This window comes from Pseudomyrmex gracilis, unplaced genomic scaffold (genome assembly GCF_002006095.1).
Source record: "Pseudomyrmex gracilis isolate BER0280 unplaced genomic scaffold, ASM200609v1 scaffold_69, whole genome shotgun sequence".
Lineage (NCBI taxonomy): Eukaryota > Metazoa > Arthropoda > Insecta > Hymenoptera > Formicidae > Pseudomyrmex > Pseudomyrmex gracilis.
Window position 1 is genome coordinate 568,931 of NW_018020653.1, and position 18,450 is coordinate 587,380.

An 18,450-nucleotide genomic window follows, 5' to 3' on the forward strand; every position below is an offset into this window, starting at 1 on the left:
GCGAATTTGAGGGGATTGCGAATTCTCCCTCATATGAGGGGATCGCGAATTTGAGGGGATTGCGAATTCTCCCTCATATGAGGGGATCGCGAATTCTCCCTCATATGAGGGGATCGCAAATTTGAGGGGATCGCGAATTCTCCCTCATATGAGGGAATCGCGAATTTGAGGAGATCGCGAATTCTCCCTCATATGAGGGGATCGCGAATTTGAGGGGATTGCGAATTCTCCCTCATATATTACCGTAAGGTCATTGACATTTTGGGAAGAATATATCTTGACTTCTTAAGCCCGTTCTACATTGAGTGCAAGCGCAAACATAAAGAATAGATCTCGTAGAATTGACCAATCACGCTGGTCCATTGGGTGATTTCATCAATACGATTAGTCAATTCTACTAGACCTGATCCTTGCGTTTGCGCTTGCGATCAATGTAAAACAGGCTTTACATCATGGCAGTCTGTTGTATTGACAGATTTTCTAACCTGGACATCATCTTGGCGCTTGATAACTCGCCTTGCGAAGTGGATACTGTTTATACTGTTAGATTCTTTCATTTTATGTAAAGCTACGTCGCGAATGAGCATAAATACATTACTATTTTAAAATTGTTATCAATTGAATCAATAATGGAAACAAAAATAAAAACTTGTTAGATAAATGTTATTTTTTCACTATAGGTCAAATGGCTGTAGTCTACAAGTTGTATCAGCCGCTATGGTCCTGGCAATACAAATTTTATAGAAGCACATGCCTGTTAAAGCAAATAGCAAATACTAGAAAAATTTTTCCTTTAAACATTATTATTTCTCAAAATGTTGATATCTGTAACAGAATCATGAACGAAGATATCTCAAATACAGAATGGCAAAGTATACGAGAAAACTTTCTCCAACTTGAAAAAGTAACACCTGCTGTAGTAGATTCTACAATTATGGATATATGTCTTCAGAAACTCCATGTAGACAATGCTATTAGATATTTCAAATTTCTTAGAGAATACAATTATTCCTTAAATGTGGGAATACTTGGAAAATATCTAAGACTCTATTGTATGAAACATGATTCACTGACTGATATGGATAAAGCAGAAATTGTTGAAACTTATAATGCCTTGAGGGAAAAATACCCTTATTTAGATTCTATCACAGCTGAACATTGCATAATAAGCCTGTGTTTAACAGATCAGTGGGAAAGAGCATTTGAATTGATAGAAATGATGAAGCTTACTAACTCTCCAGGCACAGCTGTATATTCTGCATTAGCTAGTGCAGCATTTAAAAATAGAAGACCTGATGTTGCATGGAAAGCAATGTCAGCAATAGCATTACGCAATCTGATTCCACAAACTATTGCATATAAATCATATTTGACATATTGTGAGTTGGAGGGAACAGCAGAGGCATTTAGCAGCAGACTAGAAGAAATGTTAAAATTTTGGTCTGAATACAACATTGTGCCACAATATAGCATCATACATATGTATGCTAGTACAGCTACAAAGTATGGCTGGTCATCAGCATCTACAATAATGTCCAACATGTGAATATCTGCTTTGTCATACTTTTCTTCCAAGATATAGATCAATTTTATTTCTTTTAAAAAATTAATCTAAATGTGAAAGAGACAAATCTTTATTAGAATTTTCTTTTAATATTGTTTTATGTAATAGCTCCTAAGTTTTATATAGTTTTATTTTATAAAGTTAGGATTGTGAGAAAGAGTATTTAGACTTTTAATATGACATAATACATAATTGTTTTTACTAATTATATTTACTTTCTTTCTGTTTAGAAAATGTTGCAAACATTGTGGTCATTCTTTATCCAAGATAACATTCAACAAACAAAATTTCCAAGAACTAGCTGAATTCTTCATGAACAGAGTGATCATAGGATCAGATATTTATCACAAGACCAATCCAAATGAGTTGAATAGATTTAAGACATTCATCGAAAAAACTAAACCCTATGATATTGTTATTGACGGACTTAATTTGATTTACATTCAAAAAAATGACAAGTCTATGTCACAAGTGGTATTGTATTCATGTTTATATTTAAAAAATAAAAATTTACTTAGTATTGTACACAGCAAAAATTATTATATTTTCTATTTAATTAATCTCATTGGTTCAAATTTTTTCCTTATTTTTATATGTAAGAAAAGTTTTGCATTAAATATAAATAATTAATAAAAACATTGCTTTATATTGCAGTTAAAAAACGTGATTGACTATTTCAGCACACATAGAAAAAAGATACTTGTGTTAACGCGCAAACATCAAAAGAAACTGCCTATTTTAAACTATGTACAACAAAAAGCAACTGTCTTTTTCATAGATAATTTGTGAGTATTACATCTTGATATGAAACATTAAATGTATAATTTAAGATTTTTCTTTACTCTATAACTCTTGTTTCTCTATAACATAAAAAGTTTATACTAAAAACAAATTGAAAGTTTTGCTTTTTTGCATTTATGTTTGTTATATTAATATTCGTGTGTAATACAATTTTATATATTTTAATATATTTACTTTATTAGTATCATCTCATGTAGTGTATCATTGAAATTTTAGGTCTGCTGATGATCCTTACATACTTTATGCAACCATGGCTAGTGGACATGATGCAATGTTTGTGTCACAAGATTTAATGCGGCAACACAAACATAGCTTAAAAGATATTCGCTTGCAACAAGATTTCACGAAGTGGCAGTGTTCGCATCAATATTTAGTCAAAAAAAGTAAACCTACTTTCTATGTACAAGAGCCTTTTATTTTTATGCCAACTGTGCAAAAAAATAATGATTGCTGGCATGTGCCTTATGTCAGTGATGACTGTACTTCTACCGAATTGCATGAATTTCCAAAATCATGGTACTGTTTGAAACAGTTACAGAGTAATAGACAAATAAAGGATTAATAATAAGTCAATCTTATTCTTTTATTTACATTAAAAGAATTGATAAACACTTTTAAAAAAATATATTTTACTTATAAAAAGTAAAATATATTATTGTACATATCAAGTATTTTTTTATTAATTATCTTAAATAAAAGTTTCAAAAAATAATTTACAAAAAATGTTTTTGAGTTTGTGAGATTCCCCCTGTTGCATGTTTGTTTTCAAAGTGGACTTTGGCCTTTAAACTTAGAGCCATTAAACGCGTCAACGCGGAACGCGCGATTAGAAGTCACGAAGTGTTACAACATTGCTGATTGACAAGTAGTTTTTTACGTGTATTAAGATTAAGTTTTGACATGGCAGCGTATATTGTCACAAACGCTTTGTCACGAACAGCTCGAAAAAGTAAGTTTGTATTTTTTTAGTAACTGTTAAAAGTGTGCGATATTATTTATCACTAGACATCTAGTCTTAATTGAGTTTAAAACAATGAGTAAAAGAGTACTAGTAAAAGTTTTTTCGGTCTATCGATAAGTAAGTAATGTTCAGATTGACTTCCAAATCCTGATGAAATTATGGTCATTCAACGTGTTTTTTCATAAAACGAATAAATTCGACAGATAACCTTGCGTATCTGTTTTCCATCTGTTATATGTACAAACACACGCATACAACTTACAGCTTTACAATCTGTTTCTGCGTTGAAATACTGCACAAAAATGGCACCTATATACAAGACATTATCAGTATCTAGTCCAAAACCGTTTGTTTATCTGGTCAACCTGAACAGACCAGAAAAACTGAATGCCATGAATCCAACCATGTGGAAGTACGTTACTATCTTATATATCTTCTACTATATAATTTCTACTAAATATAATTTTCCAATTTATTCTATTAAATAATGTGTTTATAGGGAATTTAAAGAATGTTTTGAAGAATTAGCAGAAAATCCCGAGTGTCGAGTAGTTGTTTTATCAGCTGTTGGCAGAGTATTCTGTGCAGGTAAATAAAATGGAATATAAATAAAAACATTTATTCAAAAGTTTTTTCTTGTGATATCTATTTTTTTTAGGACTTGATCTTCAGGGAATGGTGGAATTAGGTAAAACTTTAGGACAGCATGAGGATGTTGCTCGTAAGTGCAAAGTCTTGGAACTTCACATTAAAAACTATCAAGAGACATTTACCGCCATAGAAAAGGTATTTCATTATGTAAATATATGATGTTACTTTAAACATTTGACGCCATAAAAAAGTAATAGTGTCAATTTGATTAACAGTGTCCCAAACCAGTAATAGCTGCTGTGCAAGGTGCATGTGTCGGTGCAGGTGTGGATATGATATCTGCAGCTGACATACGTTATGCTACTACCAATGCATACTTTCAAATCAAAGAAGTTGATATAGGCTTAGCTGCTGATGTCGGTACACTTCAAAGATTTCCAAAGATAATAGGCTCTGATAGTCTAGTAAGAGAGCTTATTTATACCGCACGGAAATATCCAGCAAGTGAAGCACTACAAAGTGGATTCATAAGCCGTATATTCGATAATGAAGATAGGTAAAAACTACACACACTTAAGAAACTTGAAAAATATGCCAACTTATATGATTATGAATAAAATAATTGATTTTAATATTATTTGGAAATCAGCTTGTTGAATACATCGATAGAAATTGGTGAAAGTATTGCGAAGAAGAGTCCAGTTGCGGTCCAAGGTTCAAAAATAAGCATAGTATATTCCAGAGACCATACAGTTCAAGAAGGACTAGATCATATTGTGAGTATTCTTTGTTCTCTCTCTTCTAATTATTCCACCTAAAATCACACAGCAAACATTATTGTCGTTCGTCATATTTGTTAATATATTGCAAAATAATTTGCACGTAAAAAAGTCAAATTTCAAATATATACATATATTTATAGGCAATGCAAAACAAAGTAATGCTTCAGAGTGAAGATTTGGCGAATTCAGTCATGACACAGTTTGCTAAAGGTGATCCTCCAGTATTTTCGAAGTTATAAGATTTGTAACAGTTTATTTAGTTATACTTTCACTTGTTGGAATGGAATTTACAGTAAAGAGGTATACATATAAATTTATATATATCGAAAATATTATACATATTTTTTTTAAGGAAAAAAAAATATATATTTTTCAAATATGTACATAATTTTATATATGTATGAGATATATAATAAAATGCATTTATAATATACTTCTAACTTTAGGTTTTAACATTTATTACATTTGAAAAAACTTATTCATTTAATAAAATTTTTTCATCAATATCTTGAATCTTTAGTTGTTTTGATTGAAGTGTTACGTTAAATTTTGATCATCTTGAGAAAGAACGATTACTGTCTCGAAATATAATGCTTCCCCATCTTCTAGGTAATGCTGCCAATTTTGCAGCCTCTTTTTCAGCAATATTATAGACATTGATATCTTCGGGAAATTTTACCTGTAATATACTGCAGTATAATTTTTACCAATAACATTGGAAGAATAAAAAATTGATAACCTGTTGATATAACAGATTTTAACTAATAGGCGGTAAATGTTGGGGTGACCGGTCATCTAGTCAGGCCGTCGTTCCGGTACAACTTAAGGTGCGAGTAGTGGCTGCGGGATAGCATTGTCTACCACGCAGACAATCACCAGAGGATCTGTGACGGGTCACAGTGGGGGCCACGTAAAAAAAAAAAAATTTGTAACTAATACTGCAACACTGATGAAAAAATTACGTACAATTAACAAATTGATGTAATGCTCGTAATTAATTTTTCCTGTATTTGCATCACAAGCTACGGCCATCATATCAGCTACTTCTTCTTTTGTAAATGGTTCACCGATTTCTATAAGTGACTTCTCTAAATCATCCCTTGTGATGTAACCACGATTTTCGGGATCTAATAATTGAAATGCTTTCAATAATTCTTCCGGTTCTGCCGGTTTAAACCTAAGTAACAAGTAATACGATAGAATTTATTTTGCGCAGTATATAAATTTGAGATTTTATTTGTCATCTTACTTGCGTTCGTTAATTGCTTTGCTCATATACTCTACGAATCTGTTTAATGGTACGCAATTATTTTCAACATCTTCTACTTCTACTTGTATTTCTTGTAATTCAGCTTCTGTGATGACACATCCTATCAAGTAACATGAAAGAGAAGTATATAAATTTATATATAAAATATGAAAAATTTATACTATAGAGAATACAACCATCTTTTTTATTGTGAAATATTGCTACCTAACGCTCTAATTATAGTTCCTAAATCTCTAACATTTACTTCTCCAGTTCTTGCATTATCGAACACATCGAATGCTTCAAAAAGTCTTCTTTCTAATAACGACGGCTCTGGCACTGGCACTAAATTATAAAGAAAAGTATTGTTAACTACGGAAAAAAATCTGTATACTAAGAGAAAGATACTTACTGATACTTAAACTTATAAAATTCTTTTCGTATTGAAAAAAACGATTATTTTCAAGACTCAACTGAGGTGACTAACTTGTATTGTTTGATCAATAAATAATGTGTGATTTACTTAGTCGGTATACTCTCCAAAAGTATATCGACAAGATTTGTTAACGTATGCATATATGTTATTTTTTGGTAGAACATTATTAAGAAAATTTTTATAAAATATTTTTTTATTAAAAACTTATAAAATTATATTTTACACACCTATCTCTGTACATTAATTACAGTCCTTTTACTAATACATACATCTCAGAGTTGATCGTCTGCTTATACGTCTCTCAATGATGCTTTTTCTAGAAGTTGATGGAGGAGAAAACTCGGAAATTCGCATTTGAGAAACTGACATTGTCATTACATAACACAAAATATTTATATTAATTTAATGATTCGTGATATGATCTGATAAAAGTTATTGTATCGTATATAAACGAAGCATAATTTATTTTTTATAAATATATATCTTTTTTTCAAGAAAAGTAAAAAATATCTTTTATTGTAGATATTGAAACACTACAAATTTAGGTTGTAGTTTAATAAGATACGTTTTTCAAATTAAACAATTGTGAAATATATATCAATAAATACACCAATAAATTCGCGTAAATGAGTGTGTTTTGCCGAAGTTAGCGCTACATAGCAGTTGCAACTGGCTTCATGTAGCAGTTGCAANTGCTGCGTTACTTCTGCTGGACAGAAGTATTGCTACGCGCAGCATGTTCTAAGTAGTGGCCGCCATTTTTGTAATACTTTGACACTTTTTTTGCCATTTTTATAAATAATTAAAAAACACAGTTTAGCAACCAATGTGAAGTTTACACCAATAGTGTATCAAATAAAGAAAAATGAATGAAAAAGCATTAGTTGACGCAACTTTTGTATGCTAGAGCATTTATGTTCATCGACTATATGCCAGTAAGAACAGTATACAATAGGAAAAGTTGAAACAATAAATATATTAGCAGTTGAATTAAAAATGTGCTGTTTGCCGATCGATCTCAGTGATATCTTCAATAATCTCTTCAACGCGTGTTCCAATTTTCTTGGCGATTTCTGTCTTTTCATTATTGGGTAAAAACAGATAACGCCACACTAAATCGCCGTCTATAATACCTCTTGCTGGATTTCCTTGATTTCGTACGTAGCTTTTATATGTGCTAAACAAAGAGAATTTGCACAATGTTATTGATTAAAGTAAACTCAAAATAATTGCAAATATCTTTGTAAGTTGAGACTTGCCGATATGCCTTTGGATTCAAACCAGCAATGTGACAAATATGTGTGACCAACACGTTTTGTAACATGAGTAGTCTTCGATATGTTTTTTCGGGTACTGGTAAAATATAACCAAGCCCACCGTCCAATGATGCTATAAAACGTAAAATAAAACATTTATACACACATACACACACGTGTGTATATTATAATCTATAATCAACGTATTGTGACTTACCATACATAGTAATGTGTCTTTTGTCAGCGCCAGAAAAATGCTTCTTATCATTTGCAGGATCAGTAGTTCTACACCTAATTCGAAAAAAGGTATTTATTTTTTGTCCTAAATGAAAGTCCGCTTTTCTGATTAATTTTTGTCCTCCTAGGCTTTCTCTGGATTCCGGTTGATACATAAATAAAGCTAAATTGCTTTCTCCGTCAGCCACAAGAAATCCTAAATTCGTATTATCAATTAAATATTCTATTGTGTACACTTCCGCTGGCCTGAAGTCCTATAATATAAAACAAATTATGTATTTTACATACTTCTAATAGTAAAGGGGCAAATAAATAAATCATACTTACTCTACTAACAAGAGAGAGTGTCCTGTATTCTTCTTGGAATCTCAGTAAACTAATGGATTTATAAACGTCAGCTATTAAAATAAGACTTTTGATACTGAGCATTTGATGAATATAGATCTGTGTATCGATGAAAGCAACTCCAACAAGATCGTTATCCTTTAACTGCCAAATGTAAATCTATAATAAAATAACATACATTTTTGTAATGTTAAAATAGACATAAGAGTAATTCGCGTGTAAAAATAAATCGTGAGGGAATACTTTTTGGCCAACAGCTGACACTAAAAATCCTGATACTTGTGTGATAGCAGTTATAGGCCCTTTTTGTTCTTTCGCATAAATCTGCTTAAACCTATTTTTAGTTAACGGTTGACCAGGTTCAGGTACCACTTCGATTATGTCAAATATAAGTATCTGAAAATTTTGAAGTAATTAACAAGTCTTAATCGAAACCAATTTGATTGTTTTTTACTTTATATAACTTACTCGTCCTCTGCTTGTAATATCTTCGCCATAATTATAATTCGTTCCCAAGACTATATAACCTTTCAGTCCAGATCTTGTTCCTTCATAAGCTAAAGACACATTTTTCAAACAAGTAACATGTTCCCACTGATCTAATTCGATTTTTGTATTGGGTATAGCTTCCCATGAAACTGGAGAAAATAATACAATAGAAAATTGTTCTTGAGAAGGATAAAGAAATCTATCTGGACGCTCCTCTTCTGTAAATTCCTTAATTAAAAAAACTACGTTAGAATAATAAGTTTTATTATTGCCCTTTTCCTATGATGTAAACTATTTAAGAAATAAATATTTTAGAAATTAAAAATTTAGAAATAAATTTTTATCAATACCTTATCTTCTCCGTTAAATCTGTAGTAACTTTTGAGAGGTTCAGACATGCTCGTTATGACACAATACGTCTTGCTTTCAAGATGATACGTAACAAAATGTGGAGTAAATCGCAAAGGAACTTTCCTCACCGGCCAAGGAGCATCATATGATAAATGAGTTGGTAAAATACATATCCGTAGCTCTTCCTAAAGAGTTCAAAAATAAATAATATTTAAATATACAACAGAAAGGAAAAATATAAAAAAATAAAGCAGATAATTAATACCTTTTTATTAAAATATAAGAAACCTTGTGGGCAATTGATATTGTTAAAAGCAGCAAAGGATGTGATAGATCCGTCAATGCCCATTGGATGGATACGTAATTCACCGCGTCCAGTTAAAAATATCCAATGCGGATAATCACTGCAGATGAATACTCCATTGTATCCGGCAATGTTACTGAAGTAACGCATCATGCTGATACGAATATCATTTGTAGTTGACATATCTTCTTCCTTAAACTTTGATCTGTAAAGGAACATTTTCAATTATAAAAATTAAAATTATTCAATAAAGCGATACTTAAAAAAACGCTACGCACAACAAAATTACATTTTGATAAAGAAATAAATAGAATAAATAACACAGGCCCACACAAAAAAATGGTCTAAACTCGAAATGGGAAACATGTTTTCTTACGTATTTTGAGGTGCTGAATTCAAATCTGAAGTCAAAATAGGAGGTTTCAGAGAGTTCAGACCATTTTTTTGTGTAGGCCTGTGTAATTTATATTTTAAGTAATTGTTATATAAAATTATTTAAACCTGAGATGTCCAAAGATTATTCCATGATCCAATTTCTTAAATCTTAATTTTAGATGTCCTTTCGGATATCTGTAAGCTTGATAAATTTGCAACTCCGAATCGAGACGAACCAAAAGCATCGGTCTGTTTCCATGGTGTCCTAAAGCAACCGCTAGAATCTCACGAACCTACACAAACAAATGTTTCTCAACAGCACATACACATCGAGAATAATTGAGATTTTTAGATAAACACATTTGCAACTAAATTACCTGCATTTCGGGATTGGGAATTTCATTAACAGGTGCTGGTTGCAAAGTTGTTGATTCCATGCTGTCGTGCAGTACATATTGACCGTAGCCGAAGTTACGAATAAGATAAGAAAGTCGCAAATCGGGTAAAGAATAAATTTCTAACGTCCCACTATCTCTGTATACAAATAACCAATATGTGGGCTTGATTTCTTGCAGATGTCTTTGCCACCTATTACAAACATTGTACTACAAGTTAGTATGAGAGAGGTCGATAAATTCTTTTAATATCAAATATAGCAATATACTAATATACTGTGAGTGTTTTAGTCAAATATTTCACAGAATTGTGCGTTCCATAGATATGACAAAGTAATTTTACCAGGGCGCTTTTTTCGCAGTAGTATCCGATGCTTTTGGATACGACAGTGTAGGCATTTGAAATGCCGGGGCATCGCCATATAATAGATCGTCTTCATTATCAATATTACTTAAAACTGCCGGTTCTTCTACGTTGTGCTCTTCTTCAATTTGTTCATCATCTGTTGTTTCCGACAATTGTGTTGTAAAAATCCCACTAACATCTCTATAAGCACATAATGCCTCTATCTGCGGACGCTGTAAACGTAAGATATATGTAATACTTCATGTGATATTTATATAGTGAAGGATATATTAATTAAAAAATCAATAAAACCTTACGAATAATAAATTTGCAGCTTGGGCGTGTAATCTTGCCGTGCCTCTTACTTCTCTAAGTGTTAATAAAAGCACTCTTCCATCTTTTGAGAGTAACGTTACATATGGATCGGCACAACTTGCTTGTACAATTGAACAATCTATGGGCATATGTTGAATCTGTAATTAAGAATATAAATGTGAAAATTGTACTTATTCTTATATAACACAAACACATGATCGAATTTTTAAATACTTTTCTTTTGCTCTACTTTCTCTAAGTTCTCTTTATTAATTAAATTTGCGAATCAAAACAAAATCAGTTAATCGAAACTGATTTATACAAAGTTACTACATGAACCGTACCTGTTCAATGCCTTGTAAAAGACGAACTCCCATTTGAGTAACTTGCACTATGTATCTATTGGCGCCAAGATTACCAGCAAATACCGTACTTCCTTGTGTATTGAATCCACTTTGATCTATTTCATTTATTTCTTGACCAGTTTGCAGAATCTTTAGAAAAAAATTATATTATCAGATGTATTATCATCTCTCCAGGATATATATGTACAAAAATGCAAACATTTATATACATAAGATATGATTAGAAATATTATTTATACATACCATAGTTGAGGTTTCTTGACTCAATATTAAGAAAGCATGAGATCCTTCTGCTTCTGTTTTAACTTGTTCGTCTTTACCTAATGTACCGATAACAGTCCACATGTCTATATAACCAGGCAGCTCAAATGTTGTTACAACCTATGATTGATAAACCAGAGATTTATTATAATAGAGAGATTTACATTTTATCTCTTTCACAAAACTATTTTTGCTTAGTAAAATACGGTTTTCACGAATTTTCAGTTTTCACAGTAACATATATACATTTATATTTCCACAAGTATATGTTTTCACGCGCAAAATATACGTAGATGGAAGCTATACTAATTATCAATCACCTGAGGACGTATGGATCGTTGTAATACACAAAGTGCTCCGTTTTTCCCATATCCAGATGTCGTTACAAGTTCTATGTCAGGGTCTTGATTGTGCAAAAATTCTTCAGATAAAAAAGCTGGTTCTCCCATGGAAATATTTCCACATGGCCCAATGTTTAATAAACTGTCACATACCTGCAAATAAAGTGTTAAATATTACGAATAAAAGAAAAAACTATTGCAAAAAGCAAAGAATTGAACAGCAAAACAGAATGTAAAATATAAAAATTGCTTATACCTCAAAAATATATGAAGTAATTTGAATAGACGTATGAGTTTCACTGCCGTATACTTCCAACTCTTCTGGATCCTTGATATCTAATACATCCGATGCCATCCAATCTCCAAGAAAGTCTTCTCTCGCCTTCTTGGCTGGAGTTTCGTCGTTCTCATTCTCTTCAACAATCACTTCATCGCTATCCAGATTCTTTAAAGTTTCTAATTCTTTTTCAGTGAATCGTAATAATAATGAATTACCAAGACGAGAGCCAAGAAACAGATAATTGTCTTCACACATACACACCTAAAGAATGATACAAAAACATAATATCTCATACCAGATAAGTGTACGTGTAGCGATTCAAAATTATAAGTGCTTACACATGATGTTAATACACTAGCAGCAGCCTTATCGAAGTGAAATCCACGTACGGATCGCATGCTGTCCGCAAAGAGAGACAAAACATATAATTCTCCACTTTTCAAAGAAATAACCAAGCGATCTGATGATATAAATGCAACTTGTGCCCCTTCTAAACTAACTTTTACTCCTTCCTGTGGCTCTACAAAAATAAAAAATACATATAATAATATACAATAATATGTATAATATATCTTCAAGGTATCAAAAACGCAATGTCACTAAGTGGATGTCTTACTTAGTGGAAAATTTGTACTTGCGTCAGCTAAACTGTTAAGTGATACTCCATAAGGAGGTATGCTTTGGTTCAAATAAATAAGTGAATTGACTGCCATAATCAGTGTGCCACCTAAAGGTTTCTTCACTGGTACAACTTGATAACAGTCAAATGGCAAGTTAGATACAGACCAAATAATAGGATGAACTCTTTGCTGAATATTTAAGGATATAGCAACCATTGCACAAGTATCTTGCCTCACTGCAATACGTCTATATGTACAGAGGTTTATCTTATTAATTAGTATCTATTGTATTTTTTTTCTTGTATTTCTCTAAAAGATACAAAATTTTATACTTACCCTGAGAAGGTTTTCACTGGTTCGTACAAAATCAATAATGTAGGTTCATAATAACCGTGCAAAAATTGTAAATCTATCACATTATCCATTTTTTCTTCTAGTGTTTTTAATACTATCATATATGAAGATAATATAGGAGTTTTGTGAGATGTTAATTTTGCAGTATCAAGCAAATCAGCATCATCAAGACTAGGATCTTTGCGAAAAGGTAATACAACCAATTTTCTGCCATAAATTAACATTGCTGCACATCTTCCTTCAGGATCCACTCTTACAATTGGTATATGGTGATGATTTGTCCATCCATCCTAATTGAAAGAAATATAAAACAAATATTTTAAATATCTGTTTTTGGTAAATAATTATAAAGAAACATCTATATACACAATATACACACACATACATCTTATAAAAACATTTTACTATTTACTAAATCTTTAAAGTCTTTACAATAATTTGTAATACAAGTTTAAATAATAAAATATTTTGATTACAAACTATTAAGACAAATAATAAAATAAAGATACATATTTTTTCTTTATATGTGTACAAAATATTTTTACCTTTATTTCTTCTTCTTCAAAATAATGTAAAGACACTGTTCTCAGATCATGAGTATCTTGGTCATATTCTACAACAGATAGTTTTGCATCCCGAAAGCTCAAGAGTAAGGAATCTCTTTGTGAGCCGAGAAGATAAACAGATTGCATGGACATGATGTTTCCATGTAAAATATACTGTGCCAAACATTCCAACTTCATTTTAGGAGGGCGTGTTTCTGCAAAAAAAACCTCGTCTTCAATCTGCACAATCAAATGGATTATGCAAAAACGAACGCACAAGGTAGAAAATTACCTGTATATTTTTCTTTTCTTGTGATATCAACGTCCGGAATCAGACGAAATACTCGTATAACATTCGCACCGGCAACAACGAGACATTTTTCAGTACGATTAAAAAAATGGCATGTAATCGCGTGCTCGACTCCTGTCGCAGGATGAGTAGTTCTGTTTATGGAATACATGATAGGATATTGCTACTTTTCACTGTCCCATACAGGAGAAATTGATGCAATTTTTAACGAGTTCTTAACCTTTTTTACACACAACTTCTAAAAAATATACACACATGTATCCTATACTGAGCAACAACATCTGTAGGGGATGAGCATCAATGAGCATATGATATCGATATATCGACAATATCGATATAATTCTTTTGATATTCGATATTTTAATATCGATATTCTGTTATTGATAATATCAAAAAGGTATCGATAATTTTATCTGATAATGAATATCGCATTGTTTGATCGGAATTATAGGATACATTCTGATTGGTCAATTTCCTTACGGGCTCGTCTTACGATCGTAAGTAATTTTGTGTGTGATGGCCTTTACATGTGAAAAAATTTTAGCCATAACCGTCATATATATACAGCTTCTTGCACAATGGAAGGAATAGCGATAGCGATAGAAATAACACAGTTTTTAACACAGAATTCCAACTCGTCGGAAATTTTATCGCTATTGCTTATTCCGATTTTCTGATCTGCATTGATACATGTGTAGTTTTGTATGTTAGATTCCGCTGTTCCTACCTTTATTTTTAAATATAAACTTTTTAAAGCCCCTTGCACAATGGAAGGAATAGCGATAGCGATAGAAATAACACAGTTTTTAACACAGAATTCCAACTCATCGGAAATTTTATCGCTATTGCTTATTCCGATTTTCTGATCTGCATTGATACATGTGTAGTTTTGTATGTTAGATTCCNTTTAAGCCTCTTGCACAATGGACGGAATAGCGATAGCGATAGAAATAACAAAAGTTTTAAAGAGTTTATATTTAAAAATAAAGGTAGGAATAGCGGAATCTAACATACAAAACTACACATGTATCAATGCAGATCAGAAAATCGGAATAAGCAATAGCGATAAAATTTCCGACAAGTTGGAATTCTGTGTTAAAAACTGTGTTATTTCTATCGCTATCGCTATTCCGTCCATTGTGCAAGAGGCTTAAAACTTTTGTTATTTCTATCGCTATTGCTATTCCATCCATTGTGCAAGAGGCTTAATACTTCTTTGTCTCGCTCGCACTCGCTTAGTAGACGCGCCTGCGCATAATAACGCTCGACTATCTATGCCCATATTTGGACTTCGTGCGTCTCTCTTTCTCGGGCCTCGTGCCTCTCATTGCGAAGATACGCGACTAGCAATATAAAAGTATTATATATATGCGTTGCTGCGTGCGCGATCTTGCAAATATCTGACCCACATTGAAAAACAGTTAACCTCTTCATTGATATATACGCATATATGCGTTAGGTATTTATTTTCAGTATTTATATATTTTTATATTACTGCATAGTAAATTCAATGTTTTGACAACTTTTATATTTTCTAGAACTTCTATATTTTGCGCGTCAACAAAAAGTTGCTGTCTGTTACGCGCGCTCTGCATCTGTATTAAACCTCGTCGTAGCGAGAGAATTAGTTGTGTCACTTGTGTCAATATTTTGTTGTCTCTTCTATAAGATAAAGGTAAGATATATTCATATACATACATACATACATACATATATATATATATATATTGTCGCGCCGCCGCGTTTCCGCGATTATTGGAAATAACGTTACACTCAGTTAAACAGAGTTTAACTGAGTTTGTTTAACTTACACTCTGTTTAACTGAGTGTAACGTTATTTCCAATAATCGCGGAAACGCGGCGGCAGCGCGACAATATATACAGTATACGCAACATCAACTTATAGATTTTTAGTATTGCTAATAATCAAACAGAACAAGTATTACTTTGATACGAATATATTTTATATATATATATACTCATATTTTTTATGTAGTTTATTAAATATTAAATATATATATATATATTTTCATACTTTTTTTTAATGTAGTCTTTTTAACGTGCCCGTTAACCGTAGTATCGATTTTTGCGAGCACACTTATAATGTAATACTTGTTCTGTTTGGTTATTATTAACAATACTGAAAATCTATAAGTTGATGTTGCATATACTGTAGATTTCTCTGTATTGCCAGTAATAATCAAACAAAGCCCTTGTAAATAAGTCCCTAAGTTAAAAAAATTTCTCCTAATCAAAATATAATTTGTTTTTAACAGTTGATTATTATTAAAATATTATGGCACCACTTAAAAGTATATACTGGAAGTTTTTTGATAAAAGCGGCGATATGGCTACTTGTCGAATATGCAATAAAATTCTTAAAACCTCAGGAAATACTACCAATTTAAAAAGTCATATGAAAAAGAATCATCCTAAGATCGAGAGCAATACTATTATATCTCGTAACAAAGAGAACGAACAGCAAGAAAATCAAACTAAAAATTCTGACAATTCTGAAATCAGTGAAAGTTCGGAATCTAAAAGAAAAAAAGCACGAATTACTACATTAGCTATAAAAAAGCAGAATGACGAACTATTACCCTCGATTTCGACTTCTAGTTCACCTAATTTAATCACTACTAATGTGTGTAAAGAAGTCAAAGTTCAAAAAACAGTAAAAGAATCATTTCAGAATATATGTGCTTATAAAGAAGGAGGAGAAGAGAATCGTGAACTATTAAATGCGATATTATTTATGATTGTTAAAGACTGTCAACCTTTGTCTATTATTGAAAATATAGGATTTAAAAAAGTAATTACAACTGCTGCTCCTTATTACGAGATTCCATCTCGATTTACAATAAAACGCAAAATTGAAAGTAAATTTGACGTTCTGTCAGCTCTGTTTAAAGAAAAATTAAAATCAATGATGAGTTGTACATTAACAACCGATATTTGGACGGATACAATGCAAACACGAAGTTTTCTTGGTGTTACGGTTCATTTTGGCGTTGGAAGCGAGCTCTATTCTGCTACGTTAGGAGTTTATGATGTACAGGAAAGACACACTGGGGAGTATATTGCAGATAAACTCCTAGAAACCTGTTCCGAATGGAATATTCAAAAGGATCAAGTTACTGCAGTTGTAACTGACAGTGCAGCAAACATGATAAAAGCTGTGACTATCGCATTTGGTGCAAACAAACATATTCCTTGCTTTGCTCACATGATAAATTTAGTTTCTACAAAAGCTTTGAAAAAAAATGAAAGTATAAACGAGTTAATTATTAAAGTAAAAACGATAGTGACGTGGTTCAAACAATCTGTAGTAGCTAGTGATGAACTTAAAAAAGCTACTACCAACGAAACAAAACTTATTCAAGAAGTCCCTACAAGATGGAACTCTACTTTGTATATGGTTGAAAGATTTTTAAAACTTCGTCGAATAGTAAATGATATCGTGAATCGTCATGTGGAAGCACCACCTATGATTACTGCTAAAGAAATAGAAATATTAACAGAAATATGCGATTTATTGAAACCTTTAAAAGTAGCGACAAAACAAATATGTGCTGAAAAATATGTTACAAGTAGCATAATAATTCCTATGGTTCGCTGTTTGCAGAGTGAAATAAACAAATTATGTCCTAAACATGTAGAAGGAATTCAACTAAAAGAAGATTTGTTATACGAGATTAAAACACGTTTTGATCACATAGAACATGTACAGATTTTAGCGTTGTCAACACTTTTAGATCCCCGCTTTAAAAAATTGCATTTTAAAGATATACTAGCATGTTCTAAAGCACAAAGTGTTTTAAAAAATCTCGTAACAGAAAGTATGACTCATTCGAACGATGTATCATTTACAAAATCAGCATCCGACCCGGATCACTCAAGTAAGTTTATTCATACTGCGTTATGACTATACTAACCTAAATTAACCTAATTTAATCTAACCTAACGTAATACATCGTACAATTGTTATAATTAACAATTATATTTCTTCTATTTCTAGGCTCAAGCGGATTTTCTTTATGGAGCGATCATCATAAGCTCGTTCAAAATACCTGGAATGAAACAAAAGCAAACGATTTAGATTCTGAAAATATGCCGTCAGAAATCACTCTTTATATGAGAGCACCTGTTGGTCGACTTGGAGATAATCCTTTTGAGATGTGGAAAGAAATGAGTTCTACATATGTATATTTATCGAAAATAGCATTTAAGTATTTAACCATAGTGGGAACATCTGTTCCTTCTGAAAGGCTTTTTTCAAAAGCTGGATTGATTTTTACGCACCAACGAAATAAATTGAAGGGGAAAATATTATCAAGATTGTTATTTTTACATTCTCTAGACGAGCAAAAATGGTCACTATAATTTTTTGAAAGTTTATTTTTTTAATCTTATGTATAATTCTTTTTTTAATCATACTTGACTTTATGATTCTGCTGCTTGTAATATTTTTAAAAAATTTTAATAAAAGACAAAAAGAGATTCTATTTTGAAGTTATTATTTATTTTTGATGTTAATATAATTTTTTTATAGCTAATGATATTACAATTTAACTTAA

The 18,450-nt window shown here is 31.6% G+C and overlaps 5 protein-coding genes across 8 annotated transcripts; 3 read left to right on the forward strand and 2 right to left on the reverse strand.

Annotated features, from left to right (window-relative positions):
- Nucleotides 1-454: 454 nt before the first annotated feature.
- On the forward strand, nucleotides 455-2,967 carry LOC109854538 (mitochondrial ribonuclease P protein 3). 2 transcript variants are annotated; one of them, XM_020427718.1, is made up of 5 exons: nucleotides 455-542; nucleotides 681-1,542; nucleotides 1,795-2,038; nucleotides 2,219-2,349; nucleotides 2,582-2,967. In XM_020427718.1, the coding sequence occupies exons 2-5, from the start codon at nucleotides 686-688 to the stop codon at nucleotides 2,925-2,927; spliced, it is 1,578 nt and encodes a 525-aa protein (XP_020283307.1). In that variant the 5' UTR covers nucleotides 455-542; nucleotides 681-685; the 3' UTR covers nucleotides 2,928-2,967. The 2 variants fall into 2 exon arrangements, with proteins under 2 accessions (XP_020283307.1, XP_020283308.1); XM_020427719.1 differs by having other exon boundaries at nucleotides 480-1,542.
- Nucleotides 2,968-3,164: 197 nt separating this feature from the next.
- LOC109854533 (delta(3,5)-Delta(2,4)-dienoyl-CoA isomerase, mitochondrial) lies at nucleotides 3,165-5,047 on the forward strand. The gene is made up of 7 exons (XM_020427709.1): nucleotides 3,165-3,314; nucleotides 3,591-3,738; nucleotides 3,826-3,914; nucleotides 3,985-4,112; nucleotides 4,193-4,473; nucleotides 4,567-4,693; nucleotides 4,840-5,047. The coding sequence occupies exons 1-7, from the start codon at nucleotides 3,266-3,268 to the stop codon at nucleotides 4,936-4,938; spliced, it is 921 nt and encodes a 306-aa protein (XP_020283298.1). The 5' UTR covers nucleotides 3,165-3,265; the 3' UTR covers nucleotides 4,939-5,047.
- LOC109854534 (EF-hand calcium-binding domain-containing protein 2-like) lies at nucleotides 4,655-7,097 on the reverse strand. 3 transcript variants are annotated; one of them, XM_020427713.1, is made up of 5 exons: nucleotides 6,654-7,097; nucleotides 6,174-6,293; nucleotides 5,949-6,069; nucleotides 5,666-5,876; nucleotides 4,655-4,731 (listed from the first exon to the last, which is right to left on the reverse strand). In XM_020427713.1, the coding sequence occupies exons 1-5, from the start codon at nucleotides 6,757-6,759 to the stop codon at nucleotides 4,723-4,725; spliced, it is 567 nt and encodes a 188-aa protein (XP_020283302.1). In that variant the 5' UTR covers nucleotides 6,760-7,097; the 3' UTR covers nucleotides 4,655-4,722. The 3 variants fall into 3 exon arrangements, with proteins under 3 accessions (XP_020283302.1, XP_020283299.1, XP_020283300.1); XM_020427710.1 differs by lacking the exon at nucleotides 4,655-4,731 and adding an exon at nucleotides 5,153-5,378; XM_020427711.1 differs by lacking the exons at nucleotides 4,655-4,731; nucleotides 6,654-7,097 and adding exons at nucleotides 5,153-5,378; nucleotides 6,361-6,524.
- Nucleotides 7,098-7,124: 27 nt separating this feature from the next.
- LOC109854535 (cleavage and polyadenylation specificity factor subunit 1) lies at nucleotides 7,125-14,153 on the reverse strand. The gene is made up of 21 exons (XM_020427714.1): nucleotides 13,856-14,153; nucleotides 13,564-13,778; nucleotides 13,001-13,308; nucleotides 12,661-12,911; nucleotides 12,383-12,564; nucleotides 12,021-12,305; nucleotides 11,744-11,917; nucleotides 11,406-11,543; nucleotides 11,142-11,291; nucleotides 10,800-10,955; nucleotides 10,480-10,715; nucleotides 10,119-10,329; nucleotides 9,868-10,034; nucleotides 9,328-9,571; nucleotides 9,062-9,247; nucleotides 8,691-8,939; nucleotides 8,466-8,618; nucleotides 8,205-8,381; nucleotides 7,858-8,131; nucleotides 7,644-7,773; nucleotides 7,125-7,561 (listed from the first exon to the last, which is right to left on the reverse strand). The coding sequence occupies exons 1-21, from the start codon at nucleotides 14,022-14,024 to the stop codon at nucleotides 7,375-7,377; spliced, it is 4,242 nt and encodes a 1,413-aa protein (XP_020283303.1). The 5' UTR covers nucleotides 14,025-14,153; the 3' UTR covers nucleotides 7,125-7,374.
- Nucleotides 14,154-15,200: 1,047 nt separating this feature from the next.
- Nucleotides 15,201-18,360, forward strand: LOC109854537 (zinc finger BED domain-containing protein 4-like). Its single transcript, XM_020427717.1, has 4 exons — nucleotides 15,201-15,332; nucleotides 15,412-15,548; nucleotides 16,150-17,772; nucleotides 17,892-18,360. Exons 3-4 carry the CDS (start codon nucleotides 16,170-16,172, stop codon nucleotides 18,254-18,256), a joined length of 1,968 nt encoding a protein of 655 aa, XP_020283306.1. The 5' UTR covers nucleotides 15,201-15,332; nucleotides 15,412-15,548; nucleotides 16,150-16,169; the 3' UTR covers nucleotides 18,257-18,360.
- The last annotated feature ends 90 nt before the right edge of the window (nucleotides 18,361-18,450 follow it).